The sequence below is a fragment of the Chiloscyllium plagiosum genome, chromosome 9 (assembly GCF_004010195.1).
Source record: "Chiloscyllium plagiosum isolate BGI_BamShark_2017 chromosome 9, ASM401019v2, whole genome shotgun sequence".
NCBI lineage: Eukaryota > Metazoa > Chordata > Chondrichthyes > Orectolobiformes > Hemiscylliidae > Chiloscyllium > Chiloscyllium plagiosum.
In genome coordinates this window covers 82885411-82911878 of record NC_057718.1, presented here as the reverse complement: position 1 = coordinate 82911878, position 26468 = coordinate 82885411, and the positions used below count along the sequence as shown (strand labels likewise).

The following is a 26468-nucleotide window of genomic DNA, read 5'->3' as shown; positions in this document are numbered from 1 at the left end:
CCCCCACTCCCCCACTCACACACTCATCCCCTCACACATTCACCCACACCAATGGCCAGCAGTGGTGGTTGGAGTGAACATTTCTGGTAGAAGGGGTTCTGGAATGTCCTGGATAATGCTGGAGCTACAAATGTCCAAGCACATGAAAAAGAAATCACACTCCTGACTTGTTCCTTATAGATTCTGGTGCAAGCGTACGGAGTCCAGTGGTGAATCACATCCCATTGATTTCCTAGTCTTTGATGAAATCATGTAGCCAGTTATTTTACAGTTGTTTCTGATTCATGGTAACCACCAAGATTTTGATGGGAGTGGATTCAGTGATGCTGAGATGAAAGGGTGTCAAGTGGAAGTGGTTAGATTGATGAAAAACTGAACGAATTGCAGATGCTGGAAATCAGAAACAAGAGCAGGAATTGCTGGATGAACTCAGCAAGTCTGGTAGCATCTGTCGAAGGAGGTGAGAGCTAATGTTTCATGTGCAGTGATCCTTCTTTAGAATTGTAATAATATAGATTGTCTTACCAGGAATTGTTAAACAGGTTGGGACTCTACTCACTGGAGTTATAAAGATTGAGAGGGGATCTCATTTGCAACACATAGGATTCTCGGTGGGGGGGAGTGGTTTGACAGGGTAAATGCTAAGAGGATGTTTCCCCTCATGGGAAAGTCTAGGACCAGAGGGCATCGTCGCAGAATAAAGGCTGCCAAATTAATGCTGACATATGGAGGAATTTCTTCCATCAGAGAGTTGTGAGACTTGCTGCAGAGAGTTTTCGGGGCAGAGTCCCTGAGTAATTTAAGGCTGAGGTAGATTTGTGATCAGTAAGGAAACCACAATTTATGGAGAAAGAGCAGGAAGGTGGACTGGGTCAGCCATGAACCTATTGAGTAGAGGAGCAGGTTCAAAGGGCTGAATGGCCTACTCTTACAATCTTATCACCATATTCACTACCCTCTGAGAGAAGAAATTCCTCACCATATCTGTCTGAAATATATAACCCCGTAAAGTGAGATTACACCTTCTGGTCCTAGCCTGTCTGACAAAGGGAAACCATCTTTTCTACATTGACCCTGTCAAGTCCCCAAAGAATCTTACACGTTTCAATAGGATTTGTCTTTCCATTTTCTATATTCAAAGTAGTACAAGCCCAATCGACCCAACCTGCAGACCTGGTATCAGCCTGATGCCCTCCATCTTTTCTGAGATAAAGGGGCCCAAACAGTATTCAGCTGAAATACTGGCTGACACCTTGTCTAGTTTTCAGAAAATATTTGTACTTTCACAAACCATTCCCTTTGAAACGAAGGCCAACATTCCATTGGCCCAGTTTGGATCTGCGCTTCTCTGATGAGGACTCCCAAACATCCCTGTTCTGTCGCTTTCTGTCGTCTCTCTCCGTTTAAATAAGATTCAGCTCCTCTATTCTTCCAGCCAAAGTGGGTGGCCTCACATTAAATACCAGCTGCCAAGTTTTTGCCCACTCTATCAACCCCTCTATATCTCTCTGCAGACTCTTTGTGTCTCCCTCAGCACTTGCTCTTCCACTTATGTTTGTGTCATTCACAAACTTGATTATAGTACATTCACTTGCCTCATCCAAGTCACTTATGTATTGTAAATATTAGACCTTTGTGGCATTTCACTAGTTACAGGATGCCAACCTGAAAAAGTTTTCTCCCAGTTTTTTGCCTTCTATTAATTAAGCAATCCTCTATCCATGCACAAAACACTACATGCAACACCATGGGCTTTTTACCTTTTTAAGTAGCCTGGCGTGTGCTATCTTATCAAGTGTCTTCTGAAAGTTCAAATATATTGCATTCACTGTTTCCCTTTTTATCTCAAAGAATTCTAGTACGTTTGTCAGGCATGCTTTAGAGTCATAGAGATGTACAGCATGGAAACAGACCCTTCGGTCCAACCCGTCCATGCCAACTAGATATCCCAACCTAATCTAGCCCCATTTGCCAGCACCCGGCCCATATCCCTCCAAACACTTTCTATTCATATACCCATCCATTTAAATGTTGCAATTGTACCAGCCTTCACCACATCCTCTGGCAGCTCATTCCATACATGTACCACCCTCTGTGTGAAACATTTGCCCCTTAGGTCCCTTTTATATCTTTCCCCTCTCACCCTAAACCTATGCCCCTCTAGTTCTGGACTCGCCCACCCCAAGGAAAAGACATTGCCTATTTATCCTATCCATACCCCTTATGATTTTGTAAACCTCTATAAGGTCACCCCTCCGCCTCCGACGCTCCAGGGAAAACAGCCCCAGCCTGTTCAGCTTCTCCCTGTAGCTCAGATCCTCCAACCCTGGCAACATCCTTGGAAATCTTTTCTGAACCCTTTCAAGTTTCACAACATATTTCCGATAGGAAGGAGACCAGAACTGCACACAATATTCCAACAATGGTCTAACCAATGTCCTGTACAGCTGCAACATAACCTCCCAACTCCTGTACTCAATACTCTGACCAATAAAGGAAAGCATACCAAACGCCTTCTTCACTATCCTATCTACCTGCAACTCCACTTTCAAGGAGCTATGAATCTGCACTCCAAGGTCTCTTTGTTTAGCCTTCATAAAGCCATGCTGACTCTGCCTGATCATATTAAATTTATAACAATAACAATGATTAACAGTAACTTTTCCCAATGACTAATGTTACGCCAACTGGCCTACACATACTTGTTCTTTGTCTCTTTCCCTTTTCAAGTAAAGGTGCTCCATTGGCAGTTTTCCAATCCTCTGGGACATTTCCATAATCCCAGGATTCCTTGAAGATGACTCCCAGGGTATATTCTCCTCCTTTTACCCCTTTGATTATTTTCAGACCGCTATCAGTGTCGACTACTATGACACTTGATACAAAATACTTATTCAATTTCCCTGCCATTTCCCTATTATTATTTCCCTGGCTGTATTCTCTATAGAGGTTCCACCTTTGCCTTCTGCAGTGACCCCCTCAGCCAGTCTTTAGCCATTTCAGTTCCCTCTGGTGTTAGTAAGAAATGGTGGGAGGCACTGGAGACTGTGAAAGCTATGGGCCCTGACACTAGTACTGAAGATGTGTGCTCCAGAACCTGCTCCTCTCCTGGCCAAGCTGCTGCAGTATAGCCTCAACAGTGACACTTCTCTGACATTGTGGAAAATTGCCCAGGTATTTCCTGTTCACAAAGAGCAGGTGAAACCCAACCCAACTAATGACCATCCCATCAGTCTACTCTCAATCACATGAAATGTGATAGGCGTCAGCATCAGTACCATCAAGCAGAACTTGCCAAACAATAGCCTGCTCTCTGCTGCCCACTTGGGGTGCTGCCAGGATCGCTCAGCTCCTGACTGCATTACAGCCATGGACTAAAGAGCTGAATGCCAGAGGGGAGATGAGAGTGACAACCCCCTTAACGTTAAGGCTGCATTTGACCGAGTGTGGCATCGAGCAGCCCCAGCAAAACTGGAGTCATTGAGAATTCGGAGAAAACTTCCTGCTCGTTGTAACCTGGCACAGAGGAGGATGGTTGTGGTTATTGATGTTAGTCATCTCAGCTTGAAGATATCTCTACAGGAGTTCCTCTGGCAAGCATTTTCTAAGCAAACGGTTTAGAGGTGCTGTTACATACTCTGGAAAAGGTGAGCCTTGAACCCAGGCCTCCGGGCTCAGAGAGAGGGACGTAGCTGCTTCAGCAATGACCTTCGCTCCATCATAAGGTCAAGGACAAATGTTCACTGATGATTGCACAGTGCTCAGCACCATTTGCAATTCCTCAGATGCAGCAAGACCTGAGCAATATCCAGGCTTGAGTTTGTCGGTGACATATAACATTTGTGCCACACACAAATGTCAGGCAACGGCCATCTCTAGTAACAGGAGAAAGTGAGGACTGCAGATGCTGGAGATCAGAACTGAAAATGTGTTGATGGAAAAGCGCAGCAGGTCAGGCAGCATCCAAGGAGCAGGAGAATCGATGTTTCGGGCATGAGCCCGAAAAAGGGCTCATGCCCGAAACATCGATTCTCCTGCTCCTTGGATGCTGCATGACCTGCTGTGCTTTTCCAGCAACACATTTTCAGCTCATCTCTAGTAACAGACAACCTAATTGTTGCCCCTTGACATTCAAAGCCATCATCATCACTGAATCCCCCACTATCAATATATTGAGGTTTACCTTTGACCAGAAACTGAATTGTACTCACCTTATAAATGCTGTGGGTACCAAAAGCAGGACAGAGGTTAGGATTCCTGCAGTGAGTAACTCACCTCCTGATTCCCCAGAGCCTGATCATCTACAAGAGACAGGTCGAGAACTGAGTTACTGTGAGTTACTCAGATTGAATAATCTCCACTTTCCTGGATGGATGCAGCTTCAATAACACTCAAGAAAACATGACACCATTCAGGATAAAAAAGTCCTCTTGATTGGCACCACATCCCCAAGCATCCACTACTGACTCTCAGTGGCAGCAATATGTACTAAACCAAGGTGCACTGCAAGGATTCATCATAGACAGCATCTTCCAACCCCACACCGACTACCTTTGAGAAAGGTAGGGGAGGGCAGCAGATAGATGGGAACACCACTGTGGTAAGTTCCTCTCTAAGCCACTCACTATCCTGATTTAGATCCTTCAGAAACTCAAAATTCTGGAACTCCCTCCCTAACTGTATCGTGGGAGTATCTATACCACATGGACAGTAGCAGTTCAAGAAGGCAGTTCATAATCACCTTCCCAAGAGCAATAAGGATTGGAAATAAATTCTAATACATACGCTAGTCATGTCCCAAGAATTGCTATAAGACAAGGTGGCTGTAACATATCCTGAGTTAACCCATTTCCTGATGAGCAGGATCACATTTCATACCTTCATAAATTTCCTTGCCCTAATATTCGAGATAATATTAGTTGGAATCTTGTTGTTTTACCCCTAGCTTCCCCCTTGGATGTAAAGCATGAAGTTCCAATGATTCTTCAGTTAAAGCAATTTCTCTACAATACCATTTCTTTTGGGATAGCAACCTTCAGTTGCTGCATCAAATGCATGTTCGGTGATTTTGTAATCTCAAAACTCACCCCTTTGTGACCTCTGAAGCAAGTTTTTTAGTATTAGCCATTTCTCCATCACTCACTATGAATGTGCTTCTTTCTTGCTGGTTTTAGCTTATCAAATCTCCCTCTTTAGCTTTGCTGAATTCAGGAAAACAAAGGCTAGTTCCTGGCAAATTGGTACCTGTGCATGAGACTATCCCCATTTCAAGCTACACAGGGGCTGTCCTCAAAAGAGCAGTTAACGAAGTTAAAGCAAGCAGATCATGTAACTCCCAACCTTGATCAATGACCCACTCTGAGCTGGCTGATGTCAGCTGAGTCAGCGGAAAGAGAAACATCATATTTAACCTGGGTACAATTCCATAATGGAGCCACAGGCTATTATCCTGACCACATAGTTAGATTCGATTAGATACAGCCCTTCGGCCCAACAAGTGCACACCGACCCTCCGAAGCGCAACCCACCCAGACCCATTCCCCTTCACCTAACACTATGGGCAATTTAGCATGGCCAATTCACCTAACCTGCACATTTTTTGGACTGTGGGAGGAAACCGGAGCACCCGGAGGAAACCCACGCAAGACACGGGGAGAACGTGCAAACTCCACACAGAGAGTTGCCTGAGGCGGGAATTGAACCCGGGTCTCTGACGCTGTGAGGCAGCAGTGCTAACATCTTAATGGAAAATGGACATGTGATGAGAACAATATCAGACTTTATGATGACATAGAAGAAGTTGAAAAAGTGTGAAATGCCAGATTAATGATGTTCATTTTTGTTTACCCACATCACTTGGACAGTTTGGACTAGTGTGTGCTGAGGCTTGGAAGGTGGACTTGTCCCAGTCTTGTGTAAATGCGGGATTTATGCTTGGAACAATATTCCTGGGTTTTGCAGCAGACGTGTATGTATAATTCATATCTATGCCACCTTTTTGCCAATTGCATACTTAACTGTATCACTTTTAAATGTATTGAAACATGAAATCTTTCCACTCTTTCTCATAGTTATGGCAGAAAAAAATGCTTCCTGTTTTCCGTTTTTACAACCTCAGTTGCTGGGCTCGCTGTGGCGTTTGCTCCAAGTTACCTTTGGTTCATCATCTTCCGCACTCTGCAGGGATTGCTCAGCAAGGGTGGTTGGCTGAGTGCCTATGTCTTAAGTAAGCTTTCGGATTATTGTATTCGTAATGAGTATTCGTACCTGTGTTGATTAGTGACACTGATTTGCGATCAGTGGACACCCCTGTTTAAGTAGGTGAAAGTGAGGACTGCAGATGCTGGAGATCAGAGTCTGTATTAGAGTGGGTGCTGGAAAAGCACTGCAGGTCAGGCAGCATCCGAGGAGCAGGAAAATCGAACGTGCTTTTCCAGCACCACTCTAATCTAAACTCCTGTTTAATTACCCTCTGGACTGGAATTAGTTTTAGTTTCCTTAAAGTGTTCAATTGCCTGTGAAGATCTTTTCGATGTCCCTCATAAAGGTGTGACATAAAATAACATCTCTCTTTCCTTTTTGTCTTTTGTTTATTCTTGGACTGGTCTCAGTTGTCAATGATCAACACTCCTGTTTTAAAAGTGATTTAATGCATGATTATAACAACGTGGAGCAGGATTAAGCTATGCAACCCCCGGCCTCATCATTCAATGATCATGACCATTGAATTACATTTATTCTTGACTTCACTTTTCTGCCTAACCCCTGTATTTCTTGTTTCTCCTGGAGTTCAAACATCTATCTATCTCGACATCTGAGTATGCGCAGCCCTCTGGGGTCTTGGATAAGGACAACTAACTAGTTGGGTAGTTATTGAAACCAACCTGTCCAGATATGTTGTGATATGCCTCAGGTGCAGGTAGGACTTGAACTTTGATCTTCTGGCCGAAAAGTAGAAACACTGCCACTGCACCACAAGAGCTCTTTAACCAACCATGTATTCCCCGATCAAGTAGGATATAAAACTGTTAGATGTATTTGTACATTAACAGAGTGAACTGGTAGATTTTCTTATGAGGTTTAGCCAATTATAAACCAACTTGAATACAAGCTGGGTCAACATGTTGGTTTAGTCAATCAACAAATGTGGTCCTCAAATATAATGGGGGAGGTGCGTTCAAAGTGCTATTACTAAATTGATACAGCAATCAGCAACAAAAAGGCAGACAATGATGAATAGTTTTCCAGGAAGAGTCAGTCTATTCCTTCTTGACCCTTGGATCACAAACACAAATATAAAACCTTACTCTGATGAATAGGTTTAACCCAATATTCTAGCTCATTGCAGACTGACTCTCCAGAGAGAGTTTACCAGTAAACATTCCCTCAGCTTTTTCAATACAGACTGACTTACCAAATGAGCAATTGTGTTTCCAATACCACATTGTAAAAGAAGCCAGTTCCCCTTCTGCCCTTAGTGACCACACTCACCCCTTGGATAAATCCTTCGATGGGATACTCTGAAAGAAACCCACTCTGACATCATACATACACCTCAGTGGCCTCAGCCATGGTTCAATCAGGAGCACATCTACCTCACCGGCCAATGGTTGTGGGTTTATGTGACACACAAGACACTTGAACAGAAGAGTCTACACTGGTGTGCTGTGCAATACTGAGGGAGTGATGCACTTTCTGAAGGGTCGGTTTTCAGACGAGACATTAAACTGAGGCCCCATGTATTCTTCAAATTGAACATAAGAGGTCCCATCAGACTATGACTGAAAAAGATGAGGGGATTTATCTACAGTGTTCTGGCTAATGTCTAATGCTCAACTATCATCAGAAAATCATGTTTTCTGTTGATTATTGCATTACTGTTATGGTAGCTCAATGTGAGTAAATTGGCTGCAGCATTACCTACATTTAAATAACGACCACACTTCAAATATACTTCATTGACTGTAAAGTTCTTCGGGACATATACTGAGATGGTGGAATGCACCAATTAAAATACAAGAGTGAAATCTTATTGGGCTCTGAGTGACTATGGTGAGATTTGTGGCAGAATTGGACAATAACTATGGCAAACCCTAACTCAACATTGAAGCTGTCTCATTCCATCTTTTATATTTTCCACAATTGATGTGGTAAGATTCTCGCTAGCCAGCGGTGAGATGCCAATTGAAGATGATTTAACGCTTGTTAAACAGCTTGTTAACACCATAACTTGCCTCAATAATATTCAGTCTCCCATCTTACCAAACTCACCAAACAAGCTCGATGTTGGGAAACCTCAAGTGAGGAAACCAGAGTATGTACCTGGCAGATTCAGCGCGCCACTTGGTCCAAATGTTGGACGCTAGGCAACAGCATCTCAGGGCATGGTCCACAGGCACCAGCCACAAGACTCCAAAGGGTCAGAGAGGGTGGAGGGGGAGGGAGCTGGCCACTTCTATAGAGTCCTTGCGTGTAAACTGAAACGGGTGCCTATATGCGCCTTCTCCTCTGGTTCCTGGGACACTGCCCTGTCTCCTCGTGCAGAAGGAGCACCTGAAGCAGGGTCAAGGTTCCCCACATCACCCCCACAGTCACCATGCTCTCGATCCTCAGGACTACGTTGAGGTGACGGGGGTGGGGTGTGTGTGTGTGTGTGTGTTGGCGGGGGGTGGGGGGAAGACATAGATGGACAGCAGCCGCTGGTGATACTGGACCTGGACCTCCATGGCTGTCACCAATCTGTCCTTGGAGGCAGCCAGATGGTCACTGGATTTGCTGCATTGCTGCAGCCTCTGCGCAGTAAGGGTCATTACATCCCATATCTCTATCTGCTGCCCTTATTCATCCTTGTGCACTTGGATGCCATCTCGCCTGGGCAATGTCCTCTGAATGCCAAGGCTCTGGCAAGTTTCCTTCCTCAGCCAGCTACAGAGTGTGGACTCTCCCTCCCTCACACAGCCGTAACCTCCGAGGTGTCAGTACCTGACCTGCTGGGTCCTGCTGATATCCTTGGAAGATAAGTACGCTGTCATCCTCAGATGCTCGGGCGACACAGGCTCAGTGGTTAGCACTGCAGCCTCACAGTGCCAGGGACCCGGGTTCGATTCCAGCCTCTAGTGACATCCGTGTGAGTTTGCACCTTCTCCCCGTGTCTGCGTGGGTTTCCTCCGGGCGCTCTGGTTTCCTCCCACAATCCAAAGATGTGCAGTTTGGAGGAATTGGCCGTGCTAACTTGCCCATAGTGTTCAGGGATGTGTAGGTTAGGTGCATTAGTCTGGGGTAAATGTAGAGTAATACGGTCAAGGGAATGGGTCTGGGTGGGTTACTCTTCACAGAGTCGGAGGGGACTTATTGGGCCAAGTGGCCTGATTCCACACTGTAGGGATTCTAAGGTCGAGGATGAGACTTCTGGTGGGGTGAGACACTGAAGTGGAGGTTTGTGGACTCTTCTTCAGAGAGAGGAAGGTCACAGACAAAGTGAGAGTGACAGCGGGTCTAATGGGAGAGTTGTAGTGGCTTGCAGAGTGAACATTACTCATCCCTGTCTTCGTCTGCATGAGCAAGACTTCTTGGATAAGGAGCCTGACGTTGGGCACAGCTCCAACCACATGAGCTCACTTTGCCCTGTCCTCTTGCGGGGAGGGGGTATGAGTGAGATGGTACTGGGTGCACAGGGTGGGGTGGGGTGGGGGGGGGGCTGGGTATGGTGAGGTGGAGTTAAGGATTGAGGAGGCAGCGCATAGGGTTAGTGGTGTAGGAGGCTAGGGAGGAGAGAGAGTGATGAAAAATGTTGCAGGCATTAATGAGATTGATGGGAGTCTGGATTGGAGTGGTGCTGGGAAAGCACAGCAGGTCAGGCAGCATCCGAGAAGCAGGAAAATCCACGTTTTGGGCAAAAAGCCCTTCATCAGAAGGGCAAGATACTATGCGTAGTGGTAGGGATAGAGTGAGTGTGAGATGGCAGGGAGAAAAGAGTGTGACTCTTACCCTGGCAGAATGGAGAAGGTCATTGACCTTTTGTTAGCACTGCTGGGAATTCCTCTGCCCCCTCGAGATGGCAACCTCAGACCAGGCTGGCAGGTCTGGCAGCACAGCCTCCTCTGCCAGTCCTCTGGGAAGAGGAGGCTACACCACCCAGTCCAGCCGGGCATCCAGATCCCTGTCGGTGACTTGTGGTGGCACCTTCCCATTCTCTGACATCCTATAGATATGCCCTTTAATGAGCAGGGCAGCTTCACTATGCCAGTGCCTGTTTAGTTGCGTCGCAACGTTTTTAAAATGACCCTGGCGTTTCAGCAGATATCCACTGAATGGCGGGTTGTTGTGGGAAGGATGTGTGCTAAGGCAGGACAGAAATGTGACAGACCCCACTGAGGTGTTGGAGGTGATTCAGGAGGTGAGTTTGGTAGGGTTCAGTGAAAGAACTCAGTAGGTCTCACAGCAGCAAACCCTCATCAAACTTAACACAACTCAGATTTCACCTTAAAAAAAATGCTTAGGATTCAGTCACAGCTTTCCCTTCCTGGGACTTGCCTGAAAATTGTAAGATAGCTGATATTCCAATTATTTTGTCTTATGCTATATCAAAGCCAATTTGTGAATCATTCAGAATGATCCCTTTCCGAACTACAACTTTTTAGTCGTGTCCTAACTATCAATTAAACTCAAAACTCCTTCCAGGTTAAGCTTCATAAAAGATCAGACCAGATTTCTTCCTTTTAAACTGGGCTGTTTAGAGTCAAACAGTCACAGAGATGTACAGCACGGAAACAGACCCTTCGGTCCAACCCGTCCATGCCAACCAGATATTCTAACCTAATCTAATCCCATTTGCCAGCATTTGGCCCATGTCCCTCTAAACCTTTCCTATTCTCATACCCATCCAAATGTCTTTTAACTGTTGTATTTGTACCAGTCCCCACCACTTCCTCTAAAATTCACCTTCTGTGAGAAAAAGTTACCCCTTAAGTCCCTTTTAAATCCTTCCCCTCTCACCTTAAACCTATGCCCTCTAGTTTTGGACTCCCCTAAGCTAGAGAAAAGACCTTGTTTATGTACCCTATCTCAGCCTGTCATGATTTATAAACTTCTATAAGATTACCCTTCAGCTTCCGACATTCCAGAGAAAATAGCCCCAGCTTCCAATAGCTCAAACCCTTCAACCCTGGCACCATCCTTGTAAATCTTTTCTGAATCCTTTCAAGTTTCACAACATCTTTCCCAGCTGGTATTCTGTTTAGTTCAAATGGATAAATATTTCTATCCAACTCGTGGTCACAACAATTTCAGATGATGGCATTAGTTATTCTAATACTTACTGGGAAAAATCTAGGTGAAAGCACAAGATTTGAGTTAGAAACTCTGATTTAAATGTGCTCTTTCAGCCATGGCTGCGGTCAGTGGCCATTTTCCTTTTCTCATCAAGGAGTTGTACCATTGAAAAGAACATTGGGTACATAAAGGCACAAAGAAAGTTAAAAAGGTGAAGGTAAAAGATTTCCTGGAGAAGGAAAAAGACTTGCATTGATAAAACACCTGCCATGATCATTAGAAATCTCAAAGTGCTTTACAGATAACGAAATACTTTTTTAAAAAGCGCTGAAGCGATCACAACCCCGCAGCCAAACAAAAGCAAAAAGTTGCCACCAACAATCTGACAATGCCCAGAAAAATCTGTCATGATTGAAGGTGTTGGTGTTGGACTGGGGTGTACAAAGTTAAAATTATAGTCCAACAGGTTTATTTGGAAGCACTAGCTTTCGGAGCGCTGCTCCTTCATCAGGTAGCATCGCTCCGAAAGCTAGTGCTTCCAAATAAACCTGTTGGACTATAACCTGGTGTTGTGTGATTTTTAACTCAGAAAATCTGATGTTATCATATTGATTAAATGATACATTTCAGTCACGATACCTGGGATATCTCCACCATTCTTCTTCAAAGCAGTCCGATGTCAGCTTTTACAAGCACCTAAGAGGTTCAACATCGGACCTGAAAGACTGCACCTCTGATGCTGCAGCACTGCCTCAGTATTAGCCTTAATTCTTCTGTGTTCAGGAGTGCTACAAGAGAAGGAAACAGGAGAATCTGGAAATTGACTGCAGTAGAAAAATAGACAAACAGTATAGAAAGAAATTATGATCTAGTGGTGATAATATTTAATAAGTCAAAAAAGTCACAGAGTAATTCTGACATGAAAGAATTATAATGGTGGAGTAAACTAGTACCAACACAGTTGGATGGCAGCGGTTCAAGAAGGCAGCTCACCACAACTTTCTCAAGGGCAACTAGGGACGGGTAATAAATGCTGGCCCAGCCAACGATCCCACAAATGATCGAAACAAAAACGGTGCATGCTGCCATTTGAACCATGCAAGAAGGAAGTTTGATTCCTTCTTTGCTGATCCAACAGGAGGCTGTAGAGCAAGAAGACGCTTCTAAAGGAGCTGGGAAGGGAAATCGCCGATACAGGTCTAACCTTGTGTTAATGTTCTCCCTAATCCCAGTTACAGAAATTGTCGGAATGGAGTACAGAAGAACAGTGGGGATTGTGAACCAGATGTGCTTCAGTGTTGGGATGATACTACTTGCTGCTGTCGCACTTTTTATACCAGCCTGGAGAGGTTTACAGTTGGCAGCCACCATACCAAACTTTGCCTTCCTCACCTACTACTGGTAATGTTCAACGGAGAAATCATTAATGCTCATCAGGGAGTGGAAACCAGCTGTGCCATGACAAAAACCGGACTGTCTTGCTTTCACAGGCTGATGCCGGAATCTCCGAGGTGGTTGCTGTCTCAAAAGAAACACGATGAGGCCCAAAGAATTCTACGGAAGATGGCAAAAAAGAACAAAAAGCACAATTTCTCGACAGATGTTGAGGTGGCTAATGTGACAATTACCCATTCATTGTTCGGCATTTCCTTTCTATCAGTTTTTCCCATTTTGGTCTCCTCAGGTTATAGAGCCATAGAGATGTACAGAGCGGAAACAGACCCTTCGGTCCAACCCTTCTATGCCGAACATGAATCCTGAACTAATCTAGTCCCATTTGTCAGCACTCGGCCCATATCCCTCTAAACCTTTCCCATTCATGTACCCATCCAGATGCCTTTTAAATATTGTAACTGTACCAGCCTCCACCATTTCATCTGGCAGCTCATTCCATACACACACCAGCCCTGTGTGAAAAAGTTGCCCTTTTAAGTCTTTCCCTTCTCACCTGAAACCTATGTCCTCTAGTTTTGGACTCCCTCATCCTGGGCAAAAGACTTTGGCTAATCACCTTCGCCATGCCCCTCGCAATTTTAATAAACCCTTAGAAGGTCACACCTCAGCCTCCAATGCTCCAGGGAAAATAGCCCCAGCTTATTCAGCCTCTCTGTATAACTCAAACCCTCCTACCCTGGCAACATCCTTGTAAATCTTTTCAGAAACCTTACAAGTTTCACAACTTTCCTATAGCAGGGAGACCAGAATTGAACACAGTATTCCAAAAGTGACCTAACCAATGTCATGTACAGCCACAACTTGACATCCTAACTCCTGCACTCTTGCATTGACCAATAAGGGTAAGTATACCAAATGCATTCTTCATGACCCTGTCTACCTGCAACTCCATTTTCAAGGAACTGTGAACCTTCCCTCCAAGGTCTATTTGTTTGGCAACACTCCCCAGGACCTTACCATTAAATGTATAAGTCCTGAGCTTTCCAAAATTTGCCTTTCCAAAATACAGCACCTCACATTTATCTAAATTAAATTCCATCTGCCACACCTTGGATAATTGGCCCATCTGATCAAGATCCTGTTGTACCTAAGGTAACCTTCTTCGCTGTGACTTGTGCTGATGGCAAGTCTTCACAGATGAGCAGGAGTCATTGGGTTATGATCAATCAGTAGCAAAGGTCTCCATACTTAAACTACCGATACTGAAACTGCTGAACTGTCCAGACCACTGCTCTGACAGAGAATGCATTTAATTATGATCAAAATAGCTTTTAGATGAGGAAAGAAATAATCAAAACGCAAAACAAAATGCAGAAATTGCCAGAGAGACGCAACAGTTCTGGCAGCATCTGTGGAGAGAAAGCAGAGTTGACGTTTTGATTCTAGTGACTTTTCTTCAGAAATGCACTGGCCACAGGGCAACTGTGGGCAAAACATAGATCCCTGGTTTGATGCCTAGAATGCAGCACCACATGATTCCAAACAGCTGGCTTTTGAGTAAACTATTGAAAACTGATATGGCTAATTCTCAAATATGGTGAAGTAAGTGAGTATAATATCTAATGTACGATAGCTGTCTCAAGGAGATGGCAATTATTACTGACAGGCCAGACTGGATGTTTCTATTCCAACCTTCCTTCATATATATTTTGTTTATAAGTGACTATTCAGAACATTTTATCATTTTGTGACTTCTATTTTGTCAGACAGTTCAAATTGAAGATTGTGCTGAAACATTGAAGAGGCCCTCAGCTATAGACTTGGTAAAAACACCACAGATAAGGAAGCATACTCTTATTCTGATGTTCAACTGGTAAGATCATGCTAAAATTCTTATGTATGATATCTCATGTTTGCGCATGTATCTGGGTGTCATTGGAAAAGATTTTGATGAATCCTACGAGAAGGAGAAAGGCAAAATTTGAAATTTGAATGGAAAAACTTGACTGCTTCATCTCCATACTCTTTGTGATGTCACCATTTAGATGTGATCCAAGTGCACAGTTAATTTAGCCATTTACTTTGGGATCCTATGACATTAAGATCCCAATGTCATTTCAGGGTGTACCTAGGCAAAGCATATACCATGCACATTGGAGCTTTTGTGGCAGAGTGGTAGTGCTCCTATCTCTAACCCAGAGTTGATTAAAGATATCTATTTTGTACACACTGACTTATTCTCCATTGCAAAAGATGGCAGTGGTGTGTCGTCGACAAATATCTGACCTCACCAGCAGAGTGAAAATGAAAGTCTTGCTTTGTGAGTCAAAATGTCTCAAACTCTTAAAAGGACATACCTTTTGTGATTTTACCAACTACACAAGATAACTTGCAGAAAGAGGAAAGCATACTGGAGTTCAACATATAATTATTTACAATTGAGTTAATTTAATGCATTACTTATTATTGTGTTAAACAGCTAACTGCTGGAGCAAATTTAAATGTGGGGACATCATGAGTTTAGCAAAAGCAATTAGTCACCCAAAGCAGATGTCTTTACAAACGTTGGCAGTAAATCCCGTGGTAATAAGTCAACTCCAATTCTTCATTTCAGGTTTTCAAGTGCTGTGGTGTACCTCGGGCTTGTCATGCGTTTGGGGGTTATGGGAGGAAACATTTACATCAATTTTGTCATCTCAGGAGCTGTGGAACTACCAGCTGCAATCATCATTATTCTTGTTATTGACAGAGTTGGGCGTCGCCTTCCCTTTGCAGGGGGCAATTTTCTAGCAGGTGCATCCTGCCTGATAACTGCCTTCATTCCTGATGGTAAATTTTATCTCGCAATCTTATATATTAATCCAGATCCTGTGGTCTTCAATCTGATGTGCATGTGCACTTAAAGTAAGCAAAATATCGTTTATCATTCTATCATGGCATTTCATATGCTGGGGGGGGGGGGGGTTAGGGAGGTGTCAGTTAGGCAATATCAGATTGCACCCATTGCCAATACAAGGGATTGGGTGATGGGTAAAAAGATGCAAGAGTTTCAAATTATCCAGAGTGGACTATCTTAATCCGGTAATCTTGGGAGTGGGCATTTGCTGCACTGCGAGGTGTCATGTGTATCTAATGCGTACTTAACTTAAAAGTAAAGCCTTCACCTTGACTTGTATGAAATACATGCCAAATGGACAAATGATTTTCCGAAAGCAGGATTTAGCACATTCAAACTGGACAAAATTTAACAATGATTTCATATGAATAAAGATCGATGCAGAGCCACTTCGACAGAAAAGGGGAGTGCAGCGGGTGCTAGACCACAGGGTGTCAGATTACCACAGCATAATCTATATAGCATTCCACAAATGCTTAACACTTTCAGAAATTCTACTGTATACTTTTTCTGTCAAGACATATCTGACTTAAAATAGAAGGTAGGACAGAGGAGTCAATCATGAAAATGAACAACTAATGATTGGGCATGCTTTGTGTTTTTAGTTAACAAGACAGTGCTCTGAATTGGCACAGTTTTGGTAAGATGATGCAAGTATGAATGCTGATACATCACACATGCACAAGCAACTCTGCATTCACAAGGTATACATGGTTAGAAAAATTACAACAATTCGTTCCAAACAGTAAAAACCCTGGAAACTGAACGGGCCTGCTACGGGTTTACGAGACTCAATCTTTGGATTTTTCTACTCCTCACCATACCACCAACATCCTCCTAACTTCTTCCCATAAGAGTCACTATGCTTTCAAGTATGTGGTGAAATATTCGGGGAATTTTTTGAGATCTGAGAAAGCTGTAGACAGATGAAAAATATTCATTCACTTTTCATAATGAGAGATTAAAAATTAATATTCAGAAGTGAACAAATATAAACATTTATTAATTTTTTGCACCTCAAATAAATTATTTTCCCTATGATTTTTTTCAAAAGAATAAGAATTAAGGAGCTGCCCAACAATCTTAAAATAGTTCGGTTTCCTGTGGTATTCAAAAGCATAAGCGAATAAAGTCTTTCATCTTTGTCTGAGCACTCTGGATTTTCCTTTACAATTATACATTTAACTTCTTTCTAATTCAGATCAATTCTGGCTGAAAGCAGTAATCTCATCTTTGGGCAAACTAGGGATTACGGTGGCCTTTTTAATGGTCTGTTTTGTAAATACCGAATTATATCCAACATTTTTAAGGTAGGTACAGTTGGGAATTTGTTACACACTGCGACAGCTAACTTTTAACCATTCAGCGACAACTGACATTGAGCGGTTCTGATCAATTTGTTTGGATAGGATTTCAAATGTATCTCATTCTTTTAACCGATCCTTGAAATATAAGTATTAAAAATGATTGTTGTAGAAGTTACACAATTTTGTGTTAATTATCCAAGTAAAACTTATTCAATAATGAAGCAGCACATTTCTAACATACACAGTCAGTCATATAGAAGCATAAATGATACACACACACACACGCATGCACGCACACACACACACAAAAAGAAAACAGATTTATCTGCAGAGATTGGCTTTCTGAAGTAAGAACAGTTTTGCCAAGGGTTATTCCAGAAGCCAAAAATATAAGTTGCAGGATGTTCTGGAGTTGTTTCTCTGATGTTGTCGCACATGTAGTCAAATCATAAACCATGCATAATCATCTCCACAGTCTAATGGACACAATGCGATCAGACGATACAATTTTAAGATATTCTTTCAAACGCTCTTTCAAAAGAGTCAACAGGTTTCACCCTGAACTATTGGAGAGGATGTTATTTCCATTACAGGGAACAGTCAGCTGGCCAGCTTGTTCGCTGAAAGCTTTCCTCCAACTCAACTTGGTCTTAGCAGGCTTTCCTCCAACAAAGGCAGATTACAATGTGAACCTCTGCAACTCCAGCCACTTTTCAAAACAGCCCCAGCAGAGTCCAAAGCATTGCCATGCATGTGATTTCTAGAAAGCGTTGTTTAAAAAAAACAAATAAATAAGCCATTCCAGATATGTTCATTAAACTTCAAGTAAATTCTTTATCCTACAATCTTTCAAAATTTAAGACTTCCAATCAAGATTAAATATAAACACCTCTGCAGCACTTCGTATAAATAATTTTGTCAAAATGTCAGTGAAGTGCAAGGAATTCTATTTAGTGTATGTATTTTTTAAACTGAGAATATACATAGGAGACATTTTTCTTTAAATTGTATTTCTAAATTAGAAGCGTTGTTTAAGACCTGTTTCAACTCTTTTAACTCTCAGCTGCCATTGACACGGGCACACACAAACATAGACTATCTAATTTTATGCAATAATATTATCTAAACTAGGTAATGTTTCCACAGAAAACCTGTTATAAAGGTATATAGCTTCTGATTTAGAAATGAGAGTTGTTTAAATTAATTGATGGGTTTATCTGGGTGTGAAATTTTGATTTTCTTCAACAGGAACTTTGCGGTTTCAGTGTGCTCAATACTGTGTGATTTTGGGGGAATCATAGCACCATTCCTACTGTACAGGTTGGCAGTGTTCTGGACCGAAATGCCCCTTGTGGTTTTTGGTGAGTTCAACTGTTTTGTAGTGAATTAACCCTTTGCATTCAGTGGAGCAAAGCATCCCCTTGTGCAGCACCGTTGGATACAATGGTTGCTGTCTTCGCTTAGAGTAACCAGGCCACAAGAAAACTACAGGTAAATCCAACAACTCCTCTTAACTCTGAAATGAAATACACTTAATGGCAGCCCACCTGCTACCAACACCATTACAGCATTCAATTGTTTTCTAATGATGCAGAGCTTTTAAGTTTCTACTCTACCCTCAGTCCATTTTATTCAGTGCGAAGGAAGGTTCAGTCATAATAGGCTTCCAATCATCTGTTACTAGTTTGAACCTCCAACCTTTGAGAATTAACTTAAAGAATTAGTCCAGATTTTTCTTTTCCTTTCCTGCCATCTCTTATGCGAGCTCTATATGTTCACCTTTCCCATGTTTCTTTGCAATGCTCAAAAGGAAGTGGTGGAGGCTGGTACAATTGCAACATTTAAGAAACATTTGGATGGGTATATGAATAAGAAAGGTTTGAAGGGATATGGGCCGGGTGCTGGCAGATGGGACTAGATTGGGTTGCGATATCTGGTCGGCATGGACGGGTTGGACTGAAGGGTCTGTTTCCATGCTGTACATCTCTATGACTCTACGACTCTATGTGTGGAGTCTGCACATTCTCCCTGTGTCTGAGTGGGTTTCCTCCAGCTACTTTGGCTTCCTCTCAAAATCCAAGCATTTGCAGATTAAGTGGATTGGCCATGCTAAAAATTGTCCTGTCACGTCCAAGGATGTGCAGGTTTGGCGGGTTAGTCATGGTTAAAAACCTTGTGCAGGGCTATGGGGATGAGATGCTCTTCAGAAGGTCAGTGCAGACTTGATGGACCAAATGGCCTCTTTGTCAGGATTCTATGATTCCATGAATCACGTTTCCTCAAACCTTCTTCAAAATCCAGATCCCTGACATTAAGTTTCTGGTCACTGACTGATCTGCCCTCAGGACTTGTGTGTCAGCGATTGGAATTGAAATAGTATTCTACTCAGTGAACCAGGACATTGCTGCTGGGATTTCTCTGGGTCAGTTACAGCGGGGCCACACTCAGTATTGGATTAGAGATCTCAGTTAGACAGGCTTGGTCACCTTCTGACCATCCACAGGAAAGTGGTCAGTGAATTAACATTGGAAACTAGCTCACTCTGTTACCAGCTCAGCTAAGTGACAGATCCTAGGAGCAAGACTTCCCAACGCTCTGATCTGTCTCTTATTTTGCTCTGTACAGGTTAATATTGTCATAGTTTCTTCATGTTTCTTAATGCAGACTGCTGCTGTTTTGCATGCCTGCATTTCGAAAACTGGATTAATGGTGCTGGAAGAGCACTGCAATTCAGTCAGCATCCGAGGACAGGCAAAATCCGAGGACTACCTCTGTTTTTACCTGCATTTCGAAAACGTCTGCCCAGCCTGTCAGTCTGTTTTGACAGGTTCAGAACTTTATTTCTTATTCAGAAAAACATCTGCAATCTTAAAGGCTTCTACCACCTGAAGTTTAATCCAGTCCATGGGAGGTGGGGTAGAGGGAATGCAGAGAATTCAATGCCCAAAGTCAATGAATGAATAAAGAGAAATTTTCAGGCATGGTGGAGGACAGGTGGTTTGTGGGAGAGATGGAGAGCCTTTTTCATACTTTCATAGGATATTGATGTCACTGGCTGGGCCAACATTTATTGTGGATCCCTAGTTGCTCCTGAGAAAATGGTGTTGAGCTGCCTTCTTGAACTTTTACTGTTGGAGAGGGAGTTCCAGCGTTTTGACTCAGCGGAACAATTCTAAGTCTGGATGATGAGTTGCTTGGACGGGGGACTTACAGAAGGTGGTGTTCCCATGTATCTGCTGCCCTTGTCCTTCTAGATGAAAGTGGTCATGTGTTTGGAAGTGCTGTTGAAGAGCCTTGATACATTTTTGCAGGGCATCATGCAGATGGCACACAATACCGATACTGAGCATCAGTGGTGGAGGGAATGAATGTGATGCCAATCAAGCATTCTGCTTTATCCTGGATGGCGTCAAGCTCCTTGAATATTATTGAAGCTGCACTCATCCAGACAAGTGGGGAGTATTACATCACACTCTGGAGTTGTGCCTTGTAGATGATGGGTATGGTTCTTGGGAACTCAGTACAAGATTCCTAGCCTCTGACCTACTCTTGTAGCCACAGATTTCATTTGGCTAGTCCAGTTGAGTTTCTGGTCAATGGTAGTTTGAGGATGTTGATATGGAAGAATTCAGCAATGGTAATGCCATTGAAAGGCAAAGGAGACAGCTATCACTCTGTCTTTTGTTAGAGACAGTCATTGCCAAGCACCTGTGTGCACACTTGCCATTTACCAGTTCAAACCAAATGCTGTTGCATGTGAACATGGGCTACTTCAGTATCTGAGGAGTTACAAATGGTGCTGAACGTTGGACAGTTATCTGTGAACATCCCCACTTCTGACCTTATGATGGAAGGAAGGTCATTGATGAAGCAGCTGATGATTATTGGATCTAGGACACCTCCCTGAGTAGCTCCTGCAGAGATGTCCTGGAGCTGAGGTGACTGACCGCCAACAAACATGACCATCTTCCAGATCATGTGCCAGATATGACTCCAACCTGTGAAGAATTTGCCCCAATTCCCATTTACTTTAGTTTCACCTGGGTAGCTAGATGTCACACTGAGTCAAATGCAGCCTTGATGTCAAAGGCTGTCACTCTCACCTCACCTCTGGAATTCAGCTCTTTTGTCTATATTTGAATCAAGGCTGTAATAATATCAGGAGCTGAGTGACCCTGGCAGAACCCAAACTGGGCATCACTGAGCAGGCTGTTGCTGAGCAGGTACTGCTTGATAGCACTGTGACACCTTCCATCACTTTAGTGATGATCAAGAGTAATCTGGTGGGGCTGTGATTGTCCGGGTTGGATTTGTCCTGTTTTTCATCTGTAGGACATACCTGTGCAATTTTCCACATTGTTGGGTAAATGCCAGTGTTGTAACTGTACTGGAAGAGTTTGGCTAAGGGAGCCGCAAGTTCTGGAGCACATGTCTTCAGTACTATTGCTGGAATGTTGTCAGGGCCCATTGCCTTTGCAGTATCCAGTATCACTAACTGTTTAGATTAGATTCCCTTCAGTGTGGAAACAGGCCCTTCGGCCCAACAAGTCCACATCAACTCTCCGAAGAGTAACCCACCCAGACCCATTTCCCTCTGACTAATGCACCTAACACTATGGGCAAGTTAGCATGGCCAATCCACCTAACCTGCACATCTTTGGACTGTGGGAGGAAACTGGAGCATCTGGAAGACATCCATGCAGACACAGGGAGAATGTGCAAACTCCAGACAGTTGCCTGAGGCTGGATCCGAACCCAGGTCCCTGGCGCTGTGAGACAGCAGTGCTAACCACTGGGTCACCGTGCCACCTCATGTTTCTTGCCATCATGTGGAGAGAGCTGAAAATGTGTTGCTGGAAAAGCGCAGCAGGTCAGGCAGCATCCAAGGAACAGGAGAATCGACGTTTCGGGCATAAGCCCTTCTTCAAGAATGAGGAAAGTGTGTCCAGCAGGCTAAGATAAAAGGTAGGGAGGAGGGACTTGGGGGAGGGGCGTTGGAAATGCGATAGGTGGAAGGTGAGGGTGATAGGCCGGGGTGGGGTGGGGGCGGAGAGGTCAGGAAGAAGATTGCAGGTTAGGAAGGTGGTGCTGAGTTCGAGGGATTTGACTGAGACAAGGTGAGGGGAGGGAAAATGAGGAAACTGGTGAATGATGTGGAGAGAATCAAATTTGCTGAAGGCTAGTACCTGTGATGCTGGGAACCACTGACGGTTCTGACTGAAGACTGCCGCGAATGTTTTGCACTGATGCGCTAGCCTCTCCCATCATTGACGGTGGGGATATTTGTGAAGCCTCCTCCTCCAGTGAGTTGTTTAATCAGCCACTACCATCCCTAATTGGATGTGGCAGGTCTGCGGAGCTTAGATCTGATCCATTGATTATGGGATGTTTAGGTCTGTCTATCACTTGCAACTTGCCATGCAATTAATCCTGTTTGGTAGCTTCACCAGGTTGACACCTCATTTTTAGGTCTACCTGCTGCTGCTCCTGGCATGCCCTCCTGCACTCTCTATTGAACCAGGGTTGATCCCCTGGCTTGATGGTAATGGTTGAGTGGGAGATATGCCAGGTCATGAAGTTGCAGCTTGTGCTGGAGTACAGTTGTGTTGCTGTTGAAGACCCATAGAACCTCATGAATGCCCTGTCTTGAGTTGCTAGATCCATTCAAAGTCTGACCCAGTGATTGTATCACTCAACATCATGGGTATGGTCAAAGTGAAGACCAGTCTTTGTCTCCACAAGGACAGTGTAATGGTCACACCAGCTAAGACTGTCATGGGCAGATGCATCTGCAGCAGACAGATTGGTGAGGATGAATTATAGAATTCCTATCGTGTGGAAGCAGAGCATTTGGCCCATTGAATCCACATTGACCCTCCAAGGAGCATTTCACCCAAACTCACACCTCCCATCCCATCCCTGTAATACTGCATTTCCCATAGCTAATCTACCTGGCCTGTACACCCTTGGACAATACAGGAAACTTACCATGGCTGATCTACCAAACCTGCACACTTTTGGACTGTGGGAGGAAATCAGAGCACATGGAGGAAACCCACGCAGATAAGGGGACAATATGCAAACTCCACACAGACAGTCGCCCGAGGGTGGAATCAAACACAAAGTCACACCCCCTACCTTACTTTGTAACCCTGCATATTCCACGGTGAACCTAACTTACACATCCCTGTACACTATGGGCAATTTAAATGGCCAATCCACTTAGCCCGCACATCTTTGGATTGCGGGAGGAAAACAAAGCGCCTGAAGGAAACCCACGCAGACACGGGGAGAATGCCGACACAGACAGTAGCCCGAGGGTGGACTTGAAACTGGGTCTTTGGTGCTGTGAGGCAGAAGTGCTAACCACTGAGCCACCATAAGAGTGACAAATTGCAGCCAATGCATTTCAAAATCACAACTGTTTTTTTTGCATGAGCAAACTGAACAAACACTGCTAATATTTAAAAACATTATGCCCATTGATTTGCAGGAGTGATTGCTTTGATTGCTGGTATACTCGTCTTGTTTCTACCTGAAACCATGGGGATTACCTTACCAGAGACCATTGAAGAGGCCGAAACCATTGGACGGTATGTAAACTGGGAACTGTGTGTGAGGCTGGTTTTGGAGCAGAGCTGTCATTGCTGGAATCTTCATGGACTAAAAAGCACTGCAAATTTTGATAACAAGTAGAGACAGTGGTTGGTAAAGCTCACTGTATTCTAGGCTTCATTACCAGGAACTTAAAATACAACAGCGAGAGTTCTGCTGAGCTTATTTAGGACACTGGTTAAACCTCACCTGGAGTATTGTGTACAGTTCTGGGCTCCACACTTATGGAAGGATGTGAACACATTGGCAGAGAGTGCAGATAAGGTCTATAGAATGGTTGCAAGGATGAGTCAGGGAGAAATTTCCTGCTTGTAAGAGAATGGAGAACCAGGGAGCACAAATTTAAAGTGTCTTCCAAAAGAACCAAATGTGAGAATGAAACAAAGCACTTCTTCACAAGAGTGTCATAACTCACTGGGGTAGCACCTTCAGACCCTGTATTCCCAGACCTGCCACAAAAAGTAACGATTTTTGCAAGTGCACAAGGATTCCCCTATTTATTTGCCTTTCAGACTCAGGCTGACAAAAAGCACTGACTAGGCTTTCTGTATTTAACAGAAATTGCTATTTGTTCCAAGTAATTAGACTGTAGCTACAGGTAAATAATGATGAACAGTCAGAATATGACTCTATTAATTAAATCGCTAATCCCCTTACCCCACCCCCCTCCCCCCCCCGCTCACCATATACATAAACAGACACTAATAATTGAGATAATTGAGTTTTCCAGATAATTGATACTCTTCTCTACCTTCCTCCTGGCCCCAACTGCGTAATTGTTGGTGGACAGAAGGTTTTTGTCATGAATAACTGGTCACTTGGCCACAGACCAATCAGCTTCTCACGGCCAGTCAGAGTTCCACTTGCACAAAACCAATTAGCTTCAGTCATCGACAAACTGGACTTCAATTAGTGGTTGGACAAATAGCTGCGGAAACGATGCTTGCAATAGGAGTCAGGTTACTTGCTTTTAAAACAGTTCTTTTCTCATTTCAGTCCACGATTTAAAGTATGGATAAAGAAGTATCGTCATTAAAACATGTAATTGTTTAAAGTTGAGAATACATTACCCTGAAATTGTTTTGGGGACAGGTTCAATTAAGGCATTGAAGAGGCATTTGGTGACTATTTAAAAAAGAACAAGGTGTAGTGTTGTGACGGAATAGCAGGAGATTGGCAGTAAGCCCAACCTTCAGAGAACCTGTGCAGACACAATGGGATGAATAGCCTCCTTATGTCCTGTAACAGCTCGATGATTCTGTGAAAATGTTTCTTTGTCATCTCCAGAGAGAAGAAAGCAGCCCCAAAGACAACCTATGAGCTGGTTACTGCACATCCTCCAGCAGAGACAAATAACAACAAGTGACCTGCTTCAGAGAAGAACATCACTTCCTGAATTAGATTAATATGTTCAACATTAGTACTGACATTATTTAACTGTCAATAATATGGAATACTGTGTGCACAATGTTCAAGGCATGCATCATCATGTCCTATTAGAAAAAACGCTCAGTTTTTTGTAATCATAAACATTGGAGATTAAAATATATGATTCTGCTCACTGTATATAGAACCCTCATAAAGTTATAGGGATATACAGCACGGAAACAGACCCTTTGTTCTAACTCATCCATGCCGACTAGATATACTAAATTAATCTAGTCCCATTTGCCAGCATTTGGACAAATCCCTCTAAACCCTTCCTCTTCATATACCCATCCAGATGCCTTCTACGTGTTCATGAAAAAGCTGCTCCTTAGGTCCCTTTTAAATCTTTCCCCTCTCACCTTAAACCTATGTCCTCTAGTTTGGGACTCTCCTACCCTGGGAAAAAGACCTTGGTTACTTGCCCTATCCGTGCCCCTCATGACTTATAAACCCCTATAAGGTAACTCCTTAACCTCCGACGCACCAGGGAAAATAGTCCCAATCTATTCAGTCTCTCCCTATCGTTCAAACCTCCAACCCCGGCAACATCCTTGTAAACTTTTTCCTAACCCTTTCAAGTTTCACAACATCGTTCCTACAGCAGGGAGACCAAAATTGAATGCAGTATTCCAAACGTGGCCAAATCGATCTCCTGCACAGCCATAACATGCCCTCCTAACTCTTAGGCTCAATGCACTGATCAATAAAGGCAAACATGTCAAATGACTTCTTCACTACCCTGACTCATGTTTTCGTAACTTGCTTTGTCTGGTCCTTAAAGTCTGGTGTAGATAAGGATGTCCTTGTTCTGTGCACTGTGTAATTGGGATATTTGTGGATTTCTGATGAGTGGATTTACATTACATAAGAATGGATCTCAATGGCTGATCTTTGCATAACCGGAGGTTTTATGAATAAAAAAAATTGTTCGATAATATCTGTCTTCTCAATCCACCTTCTTATAAATCCTGTTAATTTCCCAATAAGGCTCCTTTGGACTGGCCCTTCAATTGAGAGAACCCTGAGGTCAGACACAGGCTGTTGTTGGGTTCTGCAAAAAGGACTGAGTGAGGTATTATATCCATCTGGAATCCATGCTATAAACGTTCAGCCTTTCTAGTTTTGAAGCAGGGAGCTCTAAGGGGTTAATGTTAACATAGTTGAGATACAAAGAAAAAGACTTGGGGGGGTTAAAAATAAAAATTCGGGAGATGTGCGCGCTACATTTTGTGCATGAGCCAAGAATTCACCAACACTTGAAGCATTGACAAAAGAAATGGAGCAGGGACAAAGGTGTTCACACCCACAGCCTTGCCTAACATGGGTTAGAGTTTGGGTTAGAGTTAGGGTTAGGTTTAGGGTTAGAGTTGGGTTAGGGCTAGGGTTAGGGTTAGGGTTAGAGTTAGGGTTACGGTTAGGGTTAGGTTTAGAGTTAGAGTTGTGTTTGGGTTAGAGTTAGGGTTAGAGTTAGGGATACGTTAAGGGTTTGGGTTAGAGTTAGAGTTAGTGTTAGGGTAAGTGTTAGGGTTAGGGTTAGAGTTAGGGTTAGGTTAGAG

The 26468-nt window shown here is 43.4% G+C and overlaps 1 protein-coding gene across 1 annotated transcript in view; it reads left to right on the top strand.

Moving 5' to 3' along the window:
• LOC122553263 (solute carrier family 22 member 3-like) overlaps positions 1-25177 on the top strand; it is a 26231-nt gene extending 1054 nt beyond the window's left edge. The window contains exons 2-12 of the mRNA XM_043696848.1: positions 181-209; positions 5865-5968; positions 6072-6226; positions 12504-12672; positions 12762-12879; positions 14433-14539; positions 15281-15495; positions 16764-16872; positions 18118-18230; positions 23363-23462; positions 24772-25177. Of these exons, the coding sequence (XP_043552783.1) occupies positions 181-209; positions 5865-5968; positions 6072-6226; positions 12504-12672; positions 12762-12879; positions 14433-14539; positions 15281-15495; positions 16764-16872; positions 18118-18230; positions 23363-23462; positions 24772-24850 (1298 nt within the window). The 3' untranslated portion in view covers positions 24851-25177. The remainder of the gene's footprint in view (positions 1-180; positions 210-5864; positions 5969-6071; positions 6227-12503; positions 12673-12761; positions 12880-14432; positions 14540-15280; positions 15496-16763; positions 16873-18117; positions 18231-23362; positions 23463-24771) is intronic.
• The last annotated feature ends 1291 nt before the right edge of the window (positions 25178-26468 follow it).